General features: G+C 43.2%; 1 protein-coding gene across 1 annotated transcript; it reads left to right on the forward strand.

The window, feature by feature from the left end:
* The first annotated feature begins 20531 nt into the window (after positions 1-20531).
* On the forward strand, positions 20532-24099 carry plagl2 (PLAG1 like zinc finger 2). The gene is made up of 2 exons (XM_022765918.1): positions 20532-20727; positions 21584-24099. Exon 2 carries the CDS (start codon positions 21588-21590, stop codon positions 23067-23069), a length of 1482 nt encoding a protein of 493 aa, XP_022621639.1. The 5' UTR covers positions 20532-20727; positions 21584-21587; the 3' UTR covers positions 23070-24099.
* Positions 24100-24717: the final 618 nt, after the last annotated feature.

Raw genomic sequence — 24717 nt, forward strand, 5'->3', positions numbered from 1 at the left:
CTTTTTTTTCCGCCCGGGCCCCCCCCCCCGCCCCCCGCCCCTCTGTGTTTTGATCAGTTGCCGTGCTGCCTCTCTTCTCCCCCTCGCAGCACATTTCCCCGTCTCCCTCCTCTTTTCTCAAGCATACTTCTCCCTCTCATTATTTCCTTCGAGTGTACTCCTCTGTGTCATTCTCTTCTCAGAGCTTTGAATTTTCCCCCTTTTCCTCACTCTCTCTCTCTCTCTCTTTTTTCTTACTCTTACTCTCTCAACCCCCCCCCCCCCCCCACCCCCCCCACTCTCTTNAAGCAGCAGCTGTAATTAAATTAACGACCTGCTGCTGGTGTCCGCCTGTAAGCGATAGCAGTAATTCAGCCGGCAGACGCTGCAGCTCCCCGGGGTTTTTGTTGTTCATTGTTTTCGCTGCTCTATTGTTTACTGCCGTCAACGGCAACAATAGTCTGGCCACGCGTCCACACCCCCCTGCCCCCGCCCTCCCAAGTCTCCACCTACAGCCCTCTGTGGCCCACTAATTATTCATAAATGCACATTTATGCAAATGTCCCAGATAGATTAACCTAATTCAGTGATGTAAACAACTCCTGGGTCGGGATTAAAGTTTTTAAATTAGACTGGAGTCTGTGTCTGGAAGTCTGGACCATATACTCTTATATGAGGTCTGTGCCCCCCCCCTCCCCCCCCCCCCCCTCTTCCATCTCGTCCCCTGCCCTCCCTGTTCGTCCCCCCTCCTCCCCCCTCCCCTCTCTCTTGTCTCCCCCGCTCCAGTGCGGCCTGGCCAATCCGGTCACATCATCGGCCTCCTCTTCTCTCTGCCGGTTTGGTTGGATGGTCTCATTTTGCCAGCAAGTGACTTTCAGTAGCAGCTCTCTCTCTCTCTCTCTGTGTGTGTGTGTGTGTGTGTGTGTGTGTGTGTGTGTGTGTGTGTGTGTATTAAGTCAAAGTGCTCTGTGAGTCCATCCATTGCTCCCAGGACGCCAGTGTGACATGGAAAGACAGAGAGACTGTAAGAAAAAGAAGTTTTCTGAAGTTTCATAAATGACTGAAATCACCTGACTCAACTTTTCAGCTCGTAACCTTTTAAAATGAGGAAGCATCTTCTTACAAACCTGAGTTACGACTTATCACCTTTGTGTGAACATGAGTTATGAGTGTTAAGAAGTGCAACGATAAGGAAGGAGAGCAGATATCTGCTGCTTCTGATTCATCGCTTCAGACTGAGCACTGTGGCCCGAGGAAACTGTGTCTGTGTGAAAAGCAGGTTTAAAAGGTGCAGAAACACACTCAGGAGGTGAGACACACAAAGTAAAAGAAGATGCATTGCAAAATCAGTTTTGCTGGAGATCCCCAGCTCAGGACGCTCTGCTATAACCTGTTACTTTTAACACAGTTTTGTCTTTGTGGTTCTGGCGGGTTGAAAATGTTTTTCCTGGCAGCTCACAGCAGCTCCAGTCCACTGACAGCTACTTTATAGTTACTGTATATTCTTTTTGTTTTAAAAGGATTTTAAAAGAGTTTAAAAGTGTCAGCAAAACTCTACCACATTCTCATTTCTCATTCAGTCACTGATCTGACAACATCAGGCCGTCTAATATTTCCTCACAACCTCCCGGACGCTCGCTTGCAGTTCCAACAGTTTAGTCTCTCGAACCAATACTTTAAAGTTCAACGGCAAAAAACTTCACAGCCATGAGCAACACGTGCCACTCTCACATCTTTTTTAAGCTGCACTCAGTCATTTTGTGACCCCTTAGACTTGTCTTGGGACCCCTTGAGGGGGCCCAACCCCCTATGTTGAGAACCACTGTAATGGAGGTATGTTAACATAACATTAGATGACTCAGATGGGCTCAGTAGGCTCAGTGTGTGTGAGTGTAATCAGGTCCCGATGCTGCATATTTAGACATTAACCCATAAAGTTTCTTTTAAAAAAATGACCAGCGCCACTGCTCAGATTAGTAAGACAGGTTTAGTCGAATCTAGTAGATGTGAAGTGATGACGTGGTTCACCTGTGTGTGGCTGTGAGGATGTGAAGACGGCCGGTTGATCTCCCTTCATTCTCAGCTAGATGGCAGTATGGCCACCAAGAACCCAATCAATACTTGTACTGATCCATCAGTGGTTGATCTGATATTTAGATGCATTGTTGTCTGCAGGGGAAGACTCTCTGTCTGACAGGGAGAGGTGGCAGTCGGCACAGAGGGGCCGAGGATGGGTGATGGGTGCGCAGTTAAGAGCTGTGGTGCGGATGCTGGGCAATCTGTTAACTATTTTACCCTCCATCTGAAACCTAAACCTTTCTCAGAGAAAGACAGAGCTTCTCAGAACTCCTTACATCCCCCACACCCACACCCACACCCACACACACACACACACACACACACACACACACACGAAAAGTGTTAGAGAGGTAGTGAGGTGGAAGACCACCCTCTGGCATCCCAGTCATTCAAATGAAGGAGAAGGAAAGTGCTGTGTTAAAATGTGTAAATGAAAAGCTCTGTGTCGCTACACTGTCGTTCAGAAGACCCTTCGTTGCTCTGCCTTTGCTTGTTTACACTGAACCAAACGAAGCCGCCGCGATGTGATTTCAGATGCATGTGCAGGAATCAGAGATGTGACGTGTAGCGCATCAACTTCAGTGTCTGTCCCGTAGATATGGATCCGGCTCTGTGACTAACTCCACTGGTGGTTTAAAGGTGGAACAACAAAAACCCCCTTCATTCCACGTTCGTACCTTTTATACATAACGGCGAGGTGGAATAAAGGAGCAACATTCCCACCTTGAACAGGCGGGAATGTTGCTCCTTAATCTGTCCCAAGAAAACAATTTTTTTATTAATTTCTTTCTCGTTAGCTCACAACGTGTTTATATGGAACAGAAGAAGAGTGTAGCTCAGATTGACAAGTGTTTTGCTGTGTGACAGTTCACTTTCAGATTTTTCCTCTAAGTAAACCCAGTGAGTTTCATGGTGGTTAAAAAAATTACCAATTTATAACCACATAAAATATGGATTTGACTTCAGTTTTAAAGTGTACAGAGGTTCTACTAAATGATTCAGTGAATTATTCCCTGTTATTACTGATAAGCAGTGAAACAGTCTTTAGACTGGTTGTAAAATTCCACTTTAGTTTGAGCTGATGTGAACTTTGCATAATAATTTCTATGGAAAATGGGAGATAACACCACTATATTATTATCAAGGGGATATTGTGGTGGGAATTATACATGTCGCACAGATTCCCAGTAAAATGGACATTTGAATCTGCAATAAAATCATCTGAAGTTATTTTACCAGCACCAGAACAAAACGAGCAAAATGTTGTTTGAGCACAAAACTTAAAGACTTTGTTGCTAGTTAGTCTTTTAGTTGCTATGTGCTGTAACCAGCATGGTTAAAGAAAACTGCATCATGCTTTTGTGATGTGAGCAGAGGTGAGGTCAGCCTCATTTTCATCTACATCTACATAAATATATATTTATATATAGAGACTGACGTCAGCTAAGCACAGACGTCAGCAGACACGTTCTCTCTTAGTATGTGTAGTTGTATGTAGTAGTATTTAAAGTTGTATGTAGTGCGCTGACACGTTGGATTAAAGCAGACTTGGTGTTTTTCTCGACAGCCGTCCTGCTGCCGCCGTCAGCAGTGACATCATCAGCGGATAACAACAGTACATGCGTGATCCAAAACAGCAACTCCGCCATGTTTGACAGATGACGAGCTCTCCCTGTGTTTTCCTCCACATTTTCATCTTCCCATCCCCGTGGTTCAGTCTGATCTTTGTCTTATCTGACGTCTGACACTTTGTCCACAAAGCTACAGGTTATTACATGTAGTGTTTGGCGGACTTGGCCTTTTGTTTCCTGAGGCTCATCACACTGTAGGTTTGCTTGTTGTGGAAAAAACTTGAGGTTGAGGTTTTACATATGTGCCACAAAGTCCACATTCAGACGAGTGGAGGTGGCGTTGAGTCAGGATTGTCTCTTCTTACTGAAGAGCATGACATGATATATCAACAAGTGATGACACTTAAGCCTCAAACTCACCTGTTGATTGTTAAAATACTACTTCTTCATCACAGTTTCATTATGTACAAATTACAAGACAAGTGGTAGAGGATTTTGATTCTGCTTCTGATACCTCAGCTGTGTGGACCACAGTCTTTGGGATCATTTTTTTTATAGAAGGTAACATGAGGTCAGAGCTTCTGTGGCCTAAAAACTGTGTTGGCAGAGACTTAATGAATGAAACACAAAGAGGAAACACAGGATTCAACAATGACGTTGATATAGAAAGTGGATTTAAAGTGGATTGGTCCTATCATGGCTCATACCTAATCACTTTATCAGGTCAGTATCAGTCAGGTGCGTCACTAGCTGAAACAATTAGTCGAGTAATCTTTTAACCAGAAAAATAATTGGCAACTATTTTGACAATCATCTCAGTCTTTTGAGTGGATTTGCTGCTTTTCTTTATTGTAAACACAGTGGTAGTGAACTTTGAACTCGTGGTTTGAATCTGTGACCTCGGGCTCTACAGTATAATTAGATTTTACAGAAAATATACAGATTAACTGACAGTGAAAACAACAGTTAGTTGCAGCTCCGACAGACACCTGTACAGTCGCTCCAGGTTGTATTCCTGCTGTTGGTCTCCTCTTCCCCGAGTCCCACACTGACTCTGATCAGTTACCCAATAGCTGCTGTTCTGCTTCAACACAAAGACTCATCTGTGAGAAGAGACTCACTCCACGTCACTGCAGAGCAGCGGCAGATTTGGGTGATATGCGTGAATGTGTTTTAATATGATTGTGTCAGGCCTGTGAATGTGGGGCTCGTAACGCAGTGCTCTACTGTAAATGTGTCTCTTTGAAAAGAAACAAAAGCGGCTGAACGAGCTGATTTTTGTCTCACAAAATGTCACGCTGCTGTTTGGAACTGAAACACCCCCACGTGTATGTGAGCGGCTGCTGTTTTGAACATCTGTGTTATCTCCCTTCTCAGTCTCTGTCTCCTTCACTCTGTTCCTGTCAGCTGGTGTCTTTCTCTTCTCTTTTCATCTCATTCTTGTTTTGTTGTTATCTTCTCTCTCTCTCTCTCTCTCTCTCTGTGTCTCTCTCTCCTTCCCTCCTGCTTGCTTGTCGCATGGCTGTCATCTGCTGAAGGTGCCTGCGGCCTCCGATCCTCAGAACGTGATCAAGTTTCAAAAAAATGCCAGGAATGCGAGCTGCCCACTGCCCATTTTTCAAGGCCCTGTTTATGCAAGAATGTTATTTTTACTAGTCTCTACCTTTAACCCCCCCACCCCTAACCGCAACACACCTCACACACACTACTTTTCTCCTTTTCCCTTCTATAACCCTGAACACATCCTTTCAAAATACACATGGAGAATGGGTAAAGGAGGAGTGGGTTTGGATGTGGTGGTGGTGGTGGTGGTGGTGGTGGTGGTGGGGGCATCAGCAAACAAGAAACCAAACAGAGGAAAATTAGCAACAGAACAAGAGCGGTAAGGAAAGAAAAAGAGTGGGAAAGGCTGTGGGGTCTATTGAAACCTGTAGATTTCTGTAAACAAAAGCCAGCTGAACAATGCCTGTTGTTTTAAGCTGAGCTGACGTTGCCAAACTTAGAGATTGTTTGTTGCTGACCCCATCTGAATCAGAGAGAGCCAGTGGCAGCCCAGGGAAACAAAAGTGTCAGAGTCCCAGCGGCTGGATGGAGCGGCTCAGACCACAGGCTCCATGTGTTTCGATCAGAGCAACTAAACCATCACTGTGTGCAAGTCTGTGTGTGTGTGTGTGTGTGTGTGTGTGTGTGTGTGTGTGTGTGTGTGTGTGTGTGTGTGTGTGTGTGTGCGCCTCAGTCTCATAGATACATGTTTTTAAAGGAGTATTTGTTTGTTGAGCAGTGTAGAGTTGAATATGACAATAACCTCAGTATACCATATCTTTATTTCAGTGTAATGATAATTATTTAATGAAGCAGCAAGTGTGAAACACTAAAACGTTGACCCGACTATGTTCAAGGGTGTGAGAATCACCAAAAAATAAAATAACAAAAAACAAACAATAAAAAAAAAGAAATTAAAAAAATGAACTGAATCTCTGTGATATGAATTTCCTGCATTCATTTGCATTTGTATTGATCGAGGAAATAATAATAAATCATGATGTAACTGTTCATCAAAATATCCACAAGTATTATTAATAGAATCAGTAATTAGAACATTAAAGTATTCTGATTTTGCGCTTATGTAAAAGTTGTAGTATTATTTAAAGTGAGACGATGTAACAGTGGCCTTTACGACCACAAGAGGAGATTACAGGACACTGGGGTATAAAATGAATCTGGACTCAGAGTGATGAAGGGTACAGGCCTGGGGAGGAAAGGAAACGTCTTGTTATAATCCATATCATCTAAAATACATGACTGTTCCTATGTATCTTAGCTCTGCTGATAACAAGCCTCTGTCCACTACCTGCTCAGCAGCAAACAGCAGACAGACACAGAGCAGCTGGTGAACATAGTGAAGCATTTAGCACCTGAAGAGCCATGGTATTTCCCTCAGGAGCTGGTGGAGACCAAAAACTGAGCTAAAAGAGAGGGAATAGTGGACTCGGATTCATCAGGTGGACACAAACACAATGAAAATGAATGATAATGTATAAGGCACTGTTATCTAACATGTTAGTTGTATCAAGGTGATAACATAACTTCTAAGTAACCATCTAAAGCTCTCTGAATATTGTTATGTAATAGCATTTAGGTGTCACCTTTACTTTTGCTTTTGATAGACTCGATGTTAAGAAATGTTTTTCTGATTTCAGACTCAGTACTGCATATTTACCACAGTCAATATTGTTTGGTTATGTGCTGTATTTACAGTACGAGGGGAAGCCAGTCGTTGTGAAAGTGTGCATGTTTGTAGTGTCCGTAAAAGCTCTGCTCTTTAAACATGATGGAGGGAGAAAGAGAGAGAGAGAGTGAGACAGAGAGAGAGGGAGGGCGATTGGCGTGACGCCCACTGGCACTGTGCCCACATCTCCGGCTGCTGTGGAGCTCCGTGTCACGGTCAGGACTCCCTGCCAGAAGGGCTTTCCCCAGAATCACCTCTGCACACACACGCGCACACACACACACACACACACACACACACACACACACACACACACACACACACTGAGTCCCTCACACACATGCATGCACATGCCTTACACTCAGTCATGCTGCCCATGTGTTTAGTGTCAACATTTTGATAAAGCTTTCCCAAGCAAACAGTGTATCCTGTGCTAATGGTCAGCGGTTTTTTTACTGCTTACCAATAAAGAGGACAGAGTGTGTTTAAACTAGTGTTAATGTAAACATCATAAATAGCATCTGTTATTGTTGTGTACATGAAAACGCTAATGGCCTCTTGGTTTACGTACATTTAGTTTAGTATAATTTGAAGTACTTGTACTTTACTTCACTATTTCTAATTTTTCTTTTTTAAATTTTGAATGCAGGACTTTTAGTTTTTTGTAAAGAATCTTACTTCTTTGCATTAAAGATCTTTTTACACAAGAACTGAAACGTGCGAACCTGTGTTAGCCTGGGGTCTGATAGTACTGACCCCTTTCGCCTACTACTATTTACCCCCAACTGTTGGGGGTGGTTGGTTAGTGTTGGGAGAGAGACGCCCTGTTGGTCTGTGTTTGTGGAGCCTGTTAATTTTGTAATTAGTCTCCACCAAAGCCCAACCATCGTTAAAGGAAGGATGTGTGTTCCCCAGATGTCTCTCTCTCTCTCAAGCCGATGCTTCCAGCCCGGGCTCAGAGAGAACTGAGGATGATAAGACAGCCATGGTTATGATGATGATGATGATGATGATGATGCTGTTTTGCCTTTCTGCGAACATGACATTACACTTTGATGTGGTTCATGTTTGTGGGAGATGTCCCACAGTGTGTGCCAGCATTTACACACACATATACACACACTGGAAGACTTGAAACTAGACTGCTTATTTTGATAGGTGCCTCCCAAACGCGTGCCGTCTGTGGTGACCACAGCAGGAGGGTGAGGAAGGGAAACAGCCAGAGAAAAGAGGGAGAGATGAGGCTCCTAACGAGCGCAGGCTGATTTCTGGATGTTTGAACTGGCACGTGGGACAGAAAGAAGAAGCGGAGGAGTGAGGGATGGAGGGGTGAAAAGCAGAAGCACTGGCAGGAAGGAGGAGGCTGATGGGAAGAAGAAAGAGAGGAGGAGGGGGGGTGAAAGAGTCGGTGAAGCAAAGGGAAGATGGTGTGTGTACATTTGGGTAGTTGTCCCTACTTATTTGATGTGTTCTGGGCTAATTGTTAAAAGCAGTAATTAATGGGGCTTGAGGCAATTTGTAAATGTTTCCTCTTTGAAGAGTTGATCAGAGTTAAACTGAAATTTTATTGCCCCCAACTTTTTGTGTAAAACTTCAGTGATGCTGCAGTTATTCTGCATATTCTTCAATACTTGGCTGGATCCCAGCAACAGGACCAGCGCTGTAATCACAAATCTCTGTGACTGACTGACAATTGTCGTGTGACTGAGTTGCAAATTCCCCATTGTTGCTCTTAAGAAATGAATTGGAGTAAACAGTTTCTCTTAGGGGGGTGTTTACAGCCTGCAGTGTTGCTAACTTAGCGCATTTACTGCTAGATTTAGAGACTTCTTTTTTAATAATAATTTTAAAAAGCCCCTAGCGACAAATCTGGCAACTTTTTGGACAAACCGTAGCTACTTAGAAGAGACCAGCAGTACCACCCTCTCTCTCTGTCTGAATAAGAAAGATATTGTGTCTCTTCTAACTCTCTCTCTGAGTGATCATTTTACAGCAAATATAGCTGAAATCACAGCAGTCTTTGTGTTTAGCTGATGTGTTGTGTTGTGGTGACTCTGTCAGACGACGCTGTGGTTATAAAATCAGGATTTTAAAAGCAGCGGAGCAGCAGCTCGGAAGTGGCTTGGAAGATAATATGTAGTCTCATAATGGGCCTCATTTCAGTCACTATTTCATATTTGTTCCGTTGTCTGAAAAACATGTAAATGAAACCAACTTTATCGGGAATTCAGCTGTATTAAAATACTGTATATGTAAGCGCAGTAGGTCCAGCCATGTAGGTACTAGGTTTTGACCAAGTCGAGTTCAAAAGTGGATAAAACCAGACGTACTGTATTTATGGAAACAGCATCTAAACTTAAAACCTGTGGGTCGGGTGATTTTAACGACGTTCAGTTAATTTGTTAGGATATAAAAAACTACAGCTACCGTGATCTTTTTCTTCTCTAACTCACATACATGCACACATGTCTCTTCCTGCACCTTAAATTGTTGAATAAGAGACCAAATATTCACTTCAGTGGAAATGTGCACCGCTAACATCAGCTTGCAGGCTAGAAGCTGATCAGCTGCTCAGCTGCAGCACAGTAAACAGTGTGTCGCAATATGTCCCATTTCCCACTGTCTCAATTTTAAATGTTTCATTAGATTCGAGATGAGATTTGCAGACCTGTGCTTTCATGTGGGAAAGTATAGGCAAGGACTTGTTTATCTATCTGTCGTGTGTGTGTGTGTGTGTGTGTGTGTGTGTGTGTGTGGCCTGCAGTCTCACTAACATTCCCAGTGTCAAATAGGCAGAGTGGACTCAGTGTCACCTCCAACAACCTGACTGACCCCTGCTTCCTCCTCAGCAGCTCAACACAGCACACACACACACACACACACACACACACACACACACGCACACAATGGATGGTTATATTAGTCCAACAAGTACTGCTTGTTAATGTGTCTCTAATGTTCTTGTAGTGCTCCTTAATCTGTTACTGTCACACTGTGTGTTTTTGTGTCTTATAGTACAAACATTTGTGTGATGACAGTTTTACAAGATTAACGAGTGATACCATAGTGGATGCCTTTGGTTACACCATCAATGTGTTCCTCTGTTGTGCTTATTGACCGTGACTGTAGAATCTCAGTTCATCGTCTTGTTTTGAGGAAGTGTCTGTAAACAGCCCTGGAGCATATTCCGGATGTTTGTCTCTTTCTAGTTTAGCTGTTGTGTCATATGTTAATTTTAATGTATGATGTTTTTGGTTAATGCGCTCCCTGAGCTGTGGGTTTTTTGCTAGGCACCTTGCAGAGATCTCGGTGAGGCTGGTTTTATTTTTTTTACTCATGTCAGCTTCCCAGTTGTTGATGTTATTTATTACATCAACTTATTACTTTTTAGACACCGAAAACATGATTATAGTAGTGAAACATTTATGCGAGTGACATCATGTCTCACCTGAGGTTGATTAAGTGCCTGATTGAAGACGCGTATTTATCTGTCTGGAGCTTCAGCTTCACCTCTCGGGTTTGAGAGACGTATTCGATGCAACACTTGTGAATACTGTTTGTGGGTGAAGAAGATCTGACTGAGCTGATCGGCTGCAGTCAGTGAAACATCGTGCAGAACTCTTCTGTTCCCTGAAGATTTTTCTGTTTTGTCCCGCACCTGCAAAAGAGTTTTTGCGTGTGTGATTTTTTTCTTTTCAGTAGTGAAACATTTGAGAAAAGAGCATGACTTCATACACATAATGTATCCCATAATGTAGCATTCATGGTCCTCAATGACTTTGGTGATCCACAGAATTTTTCTCCTTTAGTGCCTCAATGCGATTTTGTGTTTTAAGTGAAATATCTTAAAAATGAATGGATGGATTGACAGATATTTAAGGATGAATTCAATTAACTAAATCTCATCTTTTCATCATCTCGTCAAAATTTTAATGTGTTCAATGATTTTTTGAAATACTTGCAGAACTAATTCCCATTAGCCTCAGCTGTACTTTGTAATTATTGCTAATTAGCAAATATTAGCATGCTAACAGGCTGAACGAAGATGTGGAAGTATATGGGCCAGACTCGGGCCGAGGACCCAGGCATATGTTGGGTCAGAAGTTTCATTTTGCTGTCTGTGAGGGAGTTGCTGTTTAGACATATTCACAATAAATGTATAATGTTTGGAGGTTCCTGTCCCGTATCACCACTGATCGTCAAAACTGGTGTAAATTTTTGATCCAGAAAAGCTTTGTAATACAGTTCTGAATCCTTATTTATTTATTCCAAACTGTTTCTGTTTGAAATGTCAGAAATCCTCCACTTCTTACGCAGTGAGTGTTTAGACCAGTAAACCATTCATTAGCTGGTTGTAAGTTGAATCATGGTCATGTGCAATCGGCTATAAATTGTACATTCAAATGGACATGAACACGTCACGTAGATACTTGTCAAAACAGAGCCGTTAAAGGAAACGTGGAGGAAATTCTTCACTGGGTGTTAGCAGCAGGATGAAGTCAGGAGAAGTAGGCAGTGCAGTGGTGAAGGTGTTCCTCAGTGACAGTTAGATGAGCCCTGCCTTCTTCCCCCGCAGGCAGACCACAGCCTGGCCTATCTTTAGCCAGGACAGCAGGGCAGCGGTGCTGGTTTTATGGCCACATCCCGGCTCGATGTGGCTGGGACTAACTGTCGGGATGGGTGAGGGTTTGGCATGGCAGAGCTGCACTCTCTCTCCCTCCACCCCCTCCTGCATGTGTAGAGCTTCACCCTGGGTCAGAAAATACAAGCAGGAGAGGAACTGAAACCTGGGGGAGGAGGAGGGGAGGTGGAAGGAAGGATGGAGTGAGAGAGAGGGAGGGTGCACTGTTGAAATAGACGAGGGGTTTGAGCTGTGTTGTTACTACAGACTCAAAACACAACAGCTACAGACCTCTCACTGCCCTCAAGCCTGCTGCCTTCCCTACTCTAAACATAATGAAATCACCCTTTCATGTCACTTTAAAAACAGAGTGTTCATTCATTCACTCTGTCTCTCCTGTTAACAAGCTCATAAAAATCTATAGCTACAACCAAAACCACAGGCAATTAGCTTTTTGCTCCCGATTTTTCATCTGAGAGGAAATTAGTTTTATTGCACTTGAACATTTTTGCTTCCAATCTGTAGTGAAAGACTGCTGTAAATATATTAATCTTTAAATCAAAATAAAGTAGTTGCAGCCCAGTTGCACAGTTAAAAATAAGAGCATTCGACCAATTAAAAAGCTCCTTTGATAGAGAATCCTGAATATTTGCAGGTTGGTCCTTCCTGCAGTCACAGCTGTGTTTGGGGTTCAGACCGATCCCCATTGATTCATTTAGTTGATGCATTGGAGAAAATATGATAGAAAACAGAGAAAAGCAGGAAACAGAAAATGTTTCACGTTTGGTTGATAATTGACCTGAACGATCAAAATTGTAGTTGTGTAATTTTCTAACTGATTAATCAACAACTTGTTTTAGCTCTTCTGTAAAAATCTGCACCCAGTGAAGATTAATTAAGTGCAGATGTGATACAATTAATACGCAGTAATTGTGCAGTACTATTATCTATTATTTATAAAATATCAACATTGTGTATTTTTGTAACTTCATCTAAAAATGTTATCAAATGTGAAACAGTAACTGAATATGTAGTTATGACCAAACAGTTTCATGTCCTTGTTCTCCTTTTGTATCACTGCACCGCACTACAGCTGCAACAGTCGCTCAATTAATCAATTATTTGATTAAAAAAAATCATATATTTAATTGTTTAACATTGTTTAATATTGGATAATGTTGCCTCATGCTTAAGGATATTTTGATTAGCATTTTTTAAATTGATAACTGACATTTATTAGATCAAACAACAAACGATTCATTAAGAAGATAATTAATAGTGAAGATAATTGTTAGCTGCTGCCCTACAAAGAAAACTTACTCATTTCTAAACACAATGAACTTGTTTTTGCTTCATTATTTACATCATGTTTGACTTAGTGTTTGCATTATTCTCCTATTTTCTCTCTGTTGCCATAGTGACCCAACATAAAATGTAATATCACATCTTGTCAGTGTGACTGAACACACCAAAGAAGTTTCTGAAATAAGTTGGAAATGTTTTTGGACGGTGAAGTGAGTTGATGGCGGCCATGCTGCCTTCATCTGCCCCGGCCTCCAGTTCTGGTCAATGTGTTTAGTAAAGCATGACCTGCCCCCCCCCACCCACCATCCCCCACCCCCACCCTCCCTCATCTCTCTCTGGAGTCACTTGACTGGTGCAAAGACCCCTGACTCCACCACTGCAAATGACTCCTGTTTTCCCTCCCTTTTTCCTCTTCCCTTTATCCCTCTCTCGTTTGTTTTGCTTCTTCTCTGCACTTCAGGTTGAAAAAAAAAGGAGGAAATCCTCTCAGGTTTCATACTCACAATGTGTTTCATCTTTATTATTATTATTCATTTTTTTATTTAACCTTGATTCAACCAGGATTACAAATCTTTTTTTCAAGATAGGCTGCAAAAACAGTGAGTTACAGATACAGGACAGATTACACAAAATATGCCACCAAATCCAAACTACACATAAATGTGTCTATAAAATCAAAAACAAAAGATTTTATCTTTCAACTTAAATGTCACCTGAAATCAGGCCACAAAGTTGTCTACAACTATAAAAACAGCACTGCTGAAAAAGAAGATTTAAATATGCTGGTACAGATGAAAAACTGAAAACTTAGAAATAATTACCAGATTTAGAAGTTTGTTTTTTAACAACATGTGTTGTTACATGTGCATTTATTCAAATCAGGCCACAACTTTGAATGTTTTTGGTGCTTTTGGTGAGTCTACTTTTTGTAGTCAGAATTTAGACATTACTCAAACAGGTTGTCTGTTTTTCTTACATGACATTTCATGTGTCAACAATAATCATTTTCTATGTTTTAGTTGAAATGTTTGTGCGACATGTTTGTGCAACTCCCCAGAGTGCTTCACCCCCTCCCCATGCCTGCGGCTGTTGTCACCTAAGCTCCGGACGATGAACTCACTTTCTATATTTAGTCTGTTCATATAGTCAAGTCTAGAAGCTTTAGTAGCCACAGCGTGCTGCCATGTGGTCGTGCGGAGGCTACCAGCCCCGCTCTGCTCTGGCCGGCTTTGGCCCAGCATCGTGTCGTCAGCACCGTGAAGAATCTGACAAACCCTGAAAAACCCTCCTCACATGTTCCTGTGTGTGTGGCTGCGGCAGGCAGTGAAGGGGTTAATACCAGTCACTCAGCATGCGGGAGCCGTGGCGGGCGGGCAGGCAGGCAGTGCAGAGGCTGACCTCTGACCCCTCAGGAAAGGAATGTGGAAGCTCTTTCATCCAGGACAGAAACCAAAGACACCCGGGCGGTTGGAAAGTGGCGGTTCAATTCTGCTTTCAACGTTTTTGATTAGGGGAAGTAAGCAGAGGTTCCATGTGAATGTGCTGTGGAGTGTTTGTCGTAGCGGCATCTGCCATTTTGGAGCTAAGTTCCATCCTGCAGCAGAGTGTTTGGTACTTTGTGATCACTGCAGTGAGGGTGAAGTGTGATTAGTGGTTGGAAATGGCTGCAGTTGTGCTGTTTGTGCTGGCGGAAAACCTTGGTTATGAGGAGGCACTGTGTGCTCTGACCCAGAACCTACTACCTGTATAATGTGTTATGTAACAGATAAGATGGTCATTACCTATTAGCAGATTATTTTCATTATCAATTAATCCGTCAGTTTTTGTCTTGATAAATTAATCGTTAAGTCTATAACATGTCAGAAAATAGAGGAAAAGTTTCTTCAGTTTGTTTGTTTTTCCAGACAAACTCTGGAAAACCGAAAGATATTGGTTTACTGTCATATCAGACAAAGTGATGTGTCCTCACTTTTTTAGGTTCAGGTTAAGTCTGGCTGAAATGTGAGAATCATCACACTGACTGATCAATTAATCGACTAATTGTGACATCACTTTTCTCATAATCAGAACATAATCAGTTGGTTGATGAGTCAGTATCAGATAGAGGTGGAAGATAAAGTTCACATTATTTTATCCATTATGTGAGTCAAAGAATAGATACTCCAGATCTTACTCCAATACAAGTGAAAGATGTACAGTCAGATTTAAAGTAATGGAGTATTTTAAAAATACTTAAGTATTCAAAAGTCAGTGCATTGTTGTATTTGTCCACATTTACAGAACCTACTGACTCTGAAACAACGTACTGAATGCACTGACTTCAACAGGTTTTAATCTACAGAACCTGCAGATTAAAAAGCTCGTAGAATATGATACAAAGCCAAAAGAAATGGCCAGAAAAAGCACATCTAATCAACAAAAGAAGCAATTGTCATTCTCTTCTTTTTTTCCTTTTAGGCAGTGATGAAGTTTGGCCGTGGTAAACACAGCAAACTTTTAAAATGAAAGGAATCTTTCTTTGTGTCTAAAATTTAAAAAATGAGAAACTTGAGAAAAGGCCATGGTGCTCTGGTGAAGAGTCTCCTGCCACGTCTTTTTCTAACGTAGCCATCGTTAGGACACTGCCATGTTCAAACTGACAGTATAGGTTCAGAGTAACGTGTACTTTATAGAAATGTAGTGGAGTCAAAAGTAGAATATTTGTCTTTGAAGTGGAGTGGAGTCTTGTTTTCATTTATTTGTTTTATTTATTTACTTTTTGTCTTCTTACTCTGTAAAGTGGCCTTGGATACCTTGAAAGGAGCTTTAAGAATCTAAGTTATTATTATTATTATTATTATTAAAAGTCACAAGTTTCCAAAGGAAATATTACTCAACTAAGGTATAGATCTGAATTCTCTGTCATCGTTTGCTTCTGTCTTTTATGTAAAATCTAGGAATGAAGCCGAGTCAGTGTGGGTGTTGTTTAATGCCTGGAGATGGACATTAAACAAATAGAGGCCTGTAATCTAACAGGATTATTTGTGGCTCCTTTGATGATGTGTTTGAAGGAACGGTGAATAATTGAAGGACTGGCAGAGATAGGTGGTTTACACAGCTGTCTGAGTCGAGCCAAACATCATGTAGGCAAATAGGAAGCACTTGTTGTCCTGTATCACCTGATCAAGACAAAAAGTTCCAAGTGTGTGTCTTCAGAGTGCTGCTTTTACTTGTTACAGAGCACGAGGAAGCACTTGATAGAGAGAGTATGGCTGACAACAGTGTACTAGATTTTTAGAAATCAATTAAATCAAATTACAAATGGCCTCTAATATAGAGCAACATGTTTTGAATATTATGTTTGTAACTCTTCTCTACATGATGTTAATCTTTATTAGCAGTGAGAAACCTTTTATCATAAGCGGAAATAACACTTCTATCAAATGTGTGTACGGAAAATACAAAAAAAGAGTGGATCATGTACAAGAGTTATTATTTCTTGATATCATCATTATTATTATTTCTATTGAAGTGTTCCTTGTTTGCTGCTGTGAGACTAGTGTTTGCATCTGGAGGAGCTCAAACTGTAACTGATCGTAGCTGCGGACTGACGGTGATGGATTTACTGTACAAACACAACAGTGGGAGAACCGAGGGGTTTATACATGCGTGTGTGGGGGGGATGGTGGACACATGAGAGAAATATCAGCTGCAGTTTCATTGGTTGATTGATACATAATAAGGAACTTACAGTACCGTGTGAACTGAACTGTAGAGACACATCCAAGAAAGATGCTAGTCCACAGAGCGGTTGTTGCTCCTTGATGAGTTCAGTGAGTTGTAGAAACATGAGGAAAGTTGTTCATTTGATGGTTGATAGAGAATCAATAACTGAGAGCAGCGGCTACAGAAAGGCTGGATATAAAAAAGCTTTAAAACCTTCAGGCTGTTCAACAAACTAACAGATGAAAAGTTTGTAATACCGTCACTTTATTTCTCTTTAGCTGTATTGTTTTACCCTGTTGTAGTGTCTGTTTGACCGCTGTTAAAATTTATACTGAGGGCTCAAAAGATAATGAAAGCTCAGTGTGCCATTACAAATAGAATTTCAATGACAAATAATATATGTTATTGTATTTAAGTAATTCAGCATCACTCTCAAAAAGAAACCCATGACATAAAAACACAATAAAATTGTTTTCGTATCAACCAGAGCATCACTGCTTGAGGTGGTGTTGGAGTTCAAATTGAATTATTAGTCAGTGACTTAGCTTGAAGGTCCAATATTTTGCTCTTATCCAGTGTTTTATTTTGAAGTGTTGATCCATAAGAAGATATATTTGTGGTTTTAAGAACCAAAAACCATCTCAGTGTAGTTTTACATCTCCTCTCTCAGGCTTCTCTCTGGAGCTGTAGCAACAACAGGTCGGTGAGCCAATCAGAAGAGGGACTTTTTTCTGATTGGCTGAATTTTTCTGAGTGATTAAATAAAAATATAGCAGATTTCAGGTAAACACTCAGAGAAACCAAATCCTTCAAGGGTGGATGGCGGGTCCAAGTGGGCGGGGCTTGGGGCATGACTGAGGGCGGTGACTGATTTGTTGTGACATCACAAAGTTACAGAAGTCCTGATGGTTAGTTCCAAGGCTCAGTGTCTGAATACAGGCTGTGTGCATTTCTCTGTGGACTGAGCACTTTGATACTTTCACAGTATTAATATAGAACCTAGACCTGATCTATAATCAAACTACACATGGAAAATTCACTTTATACAATATGGGACCTTTAATATTATATGTTTTTTTTAAACTGAAGAAATGTACTGCACTTTATCTGCACAGGGTAACAAAAACATTTCAATTGAAAAGAGAGTTGTGGGGTTGTGTAAACATACTAATATTGCATGGGTCAGTATGAGTCACGTGGGTTTGTTCAGGCCTGTGTGAAGTTACCTCTCCACATGGTCTGTCATGGTGTCTCCTTTGTGTTCAACCTCTATTTGGTTTATTTCTGTAACTTGACTGTGTTGATTCTTTTCATTGTACTGTATCTGCCTGTCTGTGTGCGTGCCTTTGTGAGTGTGTTTGAGCATGCCGGCTTGGGGGGGGGGGGTGTGTGTGTGTGTGTGTGTGTGTGTGTGTGTGTGTGTGTGTGTGTGTGTGTGTGTACATGATGTTGCATTCGGCGTGACCAGAACTCTGTGTGTTGTATGTGCTGTTGTGTGCGGAGGAGAGAGGCAGGGGCAACACGGCATGGTTCAGGCCAGGAATGTGCGATGTGGGTAGGCTGTACAATAGAGCCGGGCTCCCTGAGGGTGGTCAATGGGACGGGTGTCACCCCCCTGCACCCTCCCCGCTGGGTGATGACCACCACACAACGCTACAGCTGTCAGGTCCTCTTAACCACCGCTGTAAATACACATACATTATGAGAACAAAGACACATGTATGCATATGTACACACCAAGACATACGTGAGCACAGAGGCAAAATAAAGTGTCGAAGAAATTAGATGACCACACACACACACAACTGTCATGTGTTCATGCTTTAGCCGCACTCACCAACCTGTGGATCGTGTGTGTGCACCTACAGTATTTCTACATAAACATGTAAAAATTAGAAGCATCTGCAAAAACAATCAGAGCAGATTCCAGCATATTTGCTGTCCCTCTTAACTCATTGACCTCTCACACAGAAAGGATGCCGTTACATTTGGAGTGTGTATGTATGTGCAGACCTTGTGCATGCATGTGTGTGTGTGTGTGTGAGTGTGTGTGTGTGCGTGCGTGCGTGCGTGCGTGCGTGCGTGCATTCTGTCACATATGCCCACATGTGTTTACGGTGCTCATTTCACGTGACTGACGCTTTGAGCGCGGCTGACATTGCGATCAGTGTTGTGTCCACTCAACCTTGGACTTAGCTGGTGTGTTAGCTAGCAGGGGTCACAGGGGTCACTGAGGGTAAATAAGGGAATGCAGAGGGAGTTCAGCCGGTCTCTCAGAAACACAAGTTCAAATAGTTTGTGGTTTATTTTGATAAACAACTGCAGGTTACTAACTGCTTCAGTGCAGTTTTACGTTATCATGTCCGCCTTTAGTTTGTTTGTGACAGTTTTCGTTGTTGCCGTCAGCAGTTTGTTGAATTGAGGGTGACAGGTAGAGCTGGTTCTCGGAAGCCTGAGTTTGTGGCGTAACACCGGCCACCCCCATCACCTCCCAACCCACCCATCCACCATAACCCTCTCTCTTCCCTGGGGGTTGTGTGTGTTTCTGTGTTTTCCTAAGGATTACAGGAGCCTTATCCAGTTTCATAACAAGTACATACATGTACATATACACACACACACATACACACACACACACAAAGCTGGCTTTGTGCACCACACTGTCATCTGAAGACACACATGATGAGGGATAAGGCTGTGTAATTACATTCAGTCCTCACATATAGCTGTACAAATAAAGGTATTGTGTTGTGACTGTGATTGAGAATCATCATTCACAAAACTGTTTTTTGCTAATCCTCTGTAGTTCCTGTCACGTCTGTCAGACTTGTCATCAGCTCCCCCTAGTGAGCTCAGAGGAAACAGGCTGTTTAGGTGGAATTTGCAAATGGCATATTATCATTCAGGTCAAGCCTGTTGCATTATGGGATAGAGAGGTTTCATTTTTTGCTTGGATTCTCAAAGTTTAAAGTTTAAAGTATCTCTATTGTCCCTTACAGGGAAATTGGTTCGATCCCTGGCTCCTCCTGTACACGTGTCGGAGTGTCGCAAGATACTGAACCCCAAAATACCCCCTATGTACCAAATAGTGTATGAGTGAGTGTGTGTGATAGATATGCGCTGTGTAGAGACTAGAAAAGTGCTATACTGTCGATGCAGTCCATTTCTATTTGCATTAAAAGAGCAATTCTTCCTCAGAAAAAAGGAACTTTTTTGTTATGGAAGGAACATGAGATTCAAAACACAGTTTGTTGTCAAAACAATACAATACCAAAGTATTTATCTCTGCCCACCAGCTCAATGTCACCAGCTTTGATGCTGGTTAGTAAAGGACTAGGAAGAGTCTTTCTAAAGCTGATTATCGTGTCTTTAGTTCTGAGGTTTTGTCTACATTCATATATTTTGTCAAAGCTTTAAAGTAGGAGGAGACTGGAGTCACTTTTTACCAATATGTTTGTCATGTTTGCTCTCCCCTCACAGGACAGTAAAGATGCAGAGCAGTATTTCCCACTCACCGCCAACCATAGCTGTTGGGACTGGGTGAGGAGGAGAGACCACGAGAGAGAAGGAGAGGAGCGACTGAAGCAGAGAGAGAGAAGGAAAGTGCAGAGACAAAAGAAAGACAAGTAGGATTTTAACAGGTAAAAATGAGGCTTTATGGGAAAAATATGTTCAGTGTTGCCACAAACTTGAAAGCAGTCAGTGTCAAAGTATGTACCCTCTGTCTCTCCACAGATTTTGGCGTACCTCGATGTTACTGCTGGATCATCGGCCCTTCCAGTGAACCGTCAGCCGCCTTCTTTTTCAACAAACCTCCCCCTGCAACTTCCCACGTTGAGCCTGCACGGCAGGGGAGCCACAAGTGAATTTTCATGGCAGCGGCACTCTAGGGCTGCCATGGCAGCTGCTGCCGCTGATGCCTCACACCGTATTACCGCACTGACGCCGGAGGAAGAGGGACGACGGACTGCCGCCAAGCTGTTTGGGAGCGCCGCCCCGCTGCCACGGACAGAGAGAGAGAGAGAGCGAGAGAGGGGGAAAGAGAGAGAGAAGGAGAGGGAGGAGGAAGGAGGGGAGGTAGGGAGAGCAAGCGGGAACGAGTGTTTGGTGTGCGGGGCTCTGTTCGCCTCACAGGAGAAGCTGCGGGTCCACGCCTTGAGTCACACAGGAGAGAAACCCTTCCACTGCTCACAGCCGCACTGTCCCAAGGCCTTCAGCTCCAAATACAAACTCTTCAGGTAGAATTAATAACTTTCTTCAGTTCACATCCTTTTAAAAACAGTGTAACACAAGGTTTCTATAGCTTTCTCAGGATCCCACATGAGCCACTTCAGAAAGGATAAAATTCAAATTTTATTTAAAATGTGTGAACTTGAAAAAGTGGTATCTTGATCTTCAGAAAGCACTCACCGCACCCAGCCGTGCCCCAAGCCCCGCCCACCCGCACTCACCGTCCACCACTCAGATGCTTGAGGCAGCTGTTTTCAGTGAAAAAGCTGTGGTAAACCAAGTGTTCACTTCTCGTCCTGCATCAGACAGCAGACAGACACAGTTAGCAACAAGCTGGTGAAATCAGTGGAACATTTAGATTTCTCTTACGAGTTGGTGGAGACCAAAATTAGAGCTAAAAATAGAGTGAATTTAAGACTTACACTCATCAGGTGGCCAGGAACACAACTCCCAAATGAATAATAATGTTGTAGCTGCTTGACACATAGGCCGCTGTAGCTTGTTTGCTAATACATTTCCCATATCATTTTTACCATGTTATAAAATATAAATGTTGTGTTTACAGCTTGTTTGCTCCAAGTGGCCAGAAATTCGATCAGTGCAGGTTTCAATTACTGAGTCTCAAACTCATCAACATACAAGGATGTTTGGAATCTGGTGATTCACAGGAAGTGGTTCCAAAATCCATTTTGAGTCCTGACTGTAAACCACTGTGACTCATTTATGTATTTGGACGCAAAGGAATTCATGCCTCACTTTAACACGCACACTACTGTCAGACTGAATAACAAACCTGCAAATAACAAAAGGAATGCTATTCTCCTAAAACACCCGTACTATTCACAGTCTGTCTCTTTCTTGCAGGCATATGGCCACACACTCTCCACAGAAGACCCATCAGTGCTCATTCTGTGAGAAAATGTTCCACCGCAAAGACCACCTGAAAAACCACCTGCAGACCCATGACCCCAACAAGGAGGCCTTCAAGTGTGAAGAGTGTGGGAAGCACTACAACACCAAGCTGGGATATAAGCGCCATGTGGCCATGCACTCTGCCACGGCAGGGGATCTCACCTGTAAAGTGTGCATGCAGAGCTACGAGAGTACGCCTATCCTCCTGGAGCACCTCAAGAGCCACTCCGGGAAGTCTTCGGGTGGCACCAAGGAGAAAAAGCACCCGTGCGACCACTGTGACCGTCGCTTCTACACACGGAAGGATGTGAGGCGACACATGGTGGTCCACACGGGTCGGAAGGACTTCCTGTGCCAGTACTGTGCCCAGCGCTTCGGCAGGAAGGACCACCTGACACGCCACGTAAAGAAGAGCCACTCGCAGGAGCTGCTGAAGATCAAGACGGAGCCTCCGGATATGTTAGGTCTTTTAGCCTCGGGATCACCACCTTGCTCTGTGAAGGAGGAGCTCAGCCCCATGATGTGCGGCATGGGTCCCAACAAAGACCCCATGATGGGCAAACCGTTCCCCAGTGGGGCCCCTTTTCCAATGGGCATGTACAACCCCCACCATCTCCAGGCAATGTCTAATACTGGGGTGGGTCACCCACACCCGTCCCTAATGCCCAGTTCCTTGTCTGCAGCTATGGGCATGGGCTGTCACATGGAATCCCCCGGACCTCTTCACCCACACTCCCATCATCACCACCATCATCACCACCATCACCACCACCACCATTCCCCTCCACTGCCCCCCCACCACCAGCCTCCGGCTCCCCAGCAGCAGCACCAGCCCCAGCCAGCCCCCAAATACCAGCTGGGATCTACCTCATACCTGCTGGACAAGCCCTTGAAAGTGGAGATGGAAAGCTTCCTCATGGATCTGCAGAGCGGTTTGCCAGGCCCGGTTCCCTCTGCAGAGCCCCACGCTGCTGCCTCGCCCCCCAAGGACGGACTGGAGCCCACTTCGGGCCTGACGGATGAGCTTTGCGGGGATCCCCTCCTGTCCAAGAGCCCTGCGGTGATCGCGGAGTCTCTGTGTGCTGCTAACATGGACTTCTCCCACCTGCTGGGGTTCCTGCCCCTCAACCTGCCCCCCTACAGTGCCCCCATGAGCACGGGAGGGCTGGTGATGGGCTACACCTCATCTGCGACCTCCTCCTCTTCTTCCTCCTCTTCTTCCTCATCTCTGCACGCTGCCGAGCCCCACGCTGCAGCAGTCGCCGCGGCAGCAGCTGCCGTTGCCACAGCACCTCTTACCTCTTTGCAACCGCAACCTCAGGAGCAGCAGAGCTCCAGTGGGGGTCTGGGCCTCGGACCCCTGCACCCCCTCCCCCCGGTGTTCAGCTCCAGCCTTAGTACCACCACACTGCCTCGCTTCCACCAGGCCTTCCAGTGAGAGGCCCGGCCCTGGGCCCAGGCCTGCCCAGCCAAGATGGCCTCCACGCCAGCCTCAGCTCAGCTCAGCATGGATATTTTTCAGGCTGTGGTTCTTTACAGAGCCTGATAAAAAAAAGTTGGAAGATTAGAATAAATAAACACTTAGAAGCCTTAAATGAAAGCGCACAAAAGCTTTTGATTGAGCCTTAAAAGGAAGTTAAACCCCTTTGAGTAAAAAGGAAAAGGTGAGAAAAGAGGTTGAAGCAGCTTTTATTTGGGCTTTTTTTCCTATCCTATAGTTATAACGATGTATTAACCCTTCTTTTTTTTTTTATTTCCATTTACATCCCCTTTTATCCCCCTTCAATCCCCTATTTAGTAGTATAGAGGGCAGGATCAGTAGGCCAAAAGGCGTGGTACTGCATACTTTCTAATGTAATACTTTAAAAAAGAAAAAAAATCAAAGATAATTTTTAGTGAAGATTGTCTGTCTTGTTGTGACCCAGAAAAAAATATAGTTTGAAGTGGATATTTTGTTTTTACTTTATTTTTTTTTTTCCAAATGTAAGAACATGGTAGAACGTGTCTCATCTTGAGTTTTGAACCACCCACTCTAATAACCTAAATTGTCGTGATTAGTCTGGAGAGGAGAGAGTGAAGGAAAGGAACGAAGAGAGATAGACGTTGAGTCAACAAATGAACCTTAACTAAAAATCCTCTTAAACAGCAAGGCTAGAGCCACAAAAGTGACCCTGCCTCTAAAAAAAAGTGCTCTTTTATAAGAAAAAAAATTAGATGCAAGTCCCAATTATTTTCTTTTAACTGTAACTGATTTGCTCCTAGAGTCAGGTCAGTTTTAATGAAAATACTTCACTTAATAAAAAACAGAGACCTACGTCGCCCCTGTTTTCTGCCAAACACAAAGACCAGTCACATAAATGGCCACATATTATTTTTAAAGAAAAGAAAGAAAGAAATGTGAAAGTGTGTGAGTTGGTTGACAATTATGTATTATCATGCTGGTTTTTTTTTTTTTTTTTTACTTTTTTTTTTTTTAAACTTTTCCTCAAGAGAAGCACTTTTTTGTAGCAGAAGGCACTTCACCTGTAGGAATCTCCTCCCTCGTGACTTCTAGAGGTTTTCACTGCCTGAGACAGACGCTTCCCAATTCAGGGGCCGCATCCTCGGAGGGCCGAACCGAAATGAGACGATCTGGACGATTTTCGCTTTGCGTCACCAGCTGTGCCCGTCCTTAGCGTTGCGTCACAAAACGCGGCTTCTATCGCCTAGCAACCTTGACAACACATAACTTTTTAACTTGAAGTTGTAAGGCCTGTGGTTTTAACAGTTGGACCGTTAGCTGTTGAACTGAGCTGAAACCAGATACTTGCATTTAAAAATGTAATCCTCTTGCTCTGTTGGTGTTGTTTGCTTTCATTACCGGCGCGCAATGAATCTTGGGATAGGTTGGGCCACGAAGGATCCACCCATTGGATCCTTTGTTCCCCAGGAAAAGAGGGCTGCATTTCTCGGCCACATTTGAAGGATCCTTCGAAATGGGACAGCATGGTCGCGCTGCTGTGACGCAATCGGTCTTCCTCCGAAGGATGCGGCCCCTTAATTGGGACACAGCTAGAGACTTTCTCCACACTTGTAGTTCCTCAGAA

Source organism: Seriola dumerili, unplaced genomic scaffold (genome assembly GCF_002260705.1).
Source record: "Seriola dumerili isolate Sdu_G_001 unplaced genomic scaffold, Sdu_1.0 BDQW01000800.1, whole genome shotgun sequence".
Classification (NCBI taxonomy): Eukaryota; Metazoa; Chordata; class Actinopteri; order Carangiformes; family Carangidae; genus Seriola; species Seriola dumerili.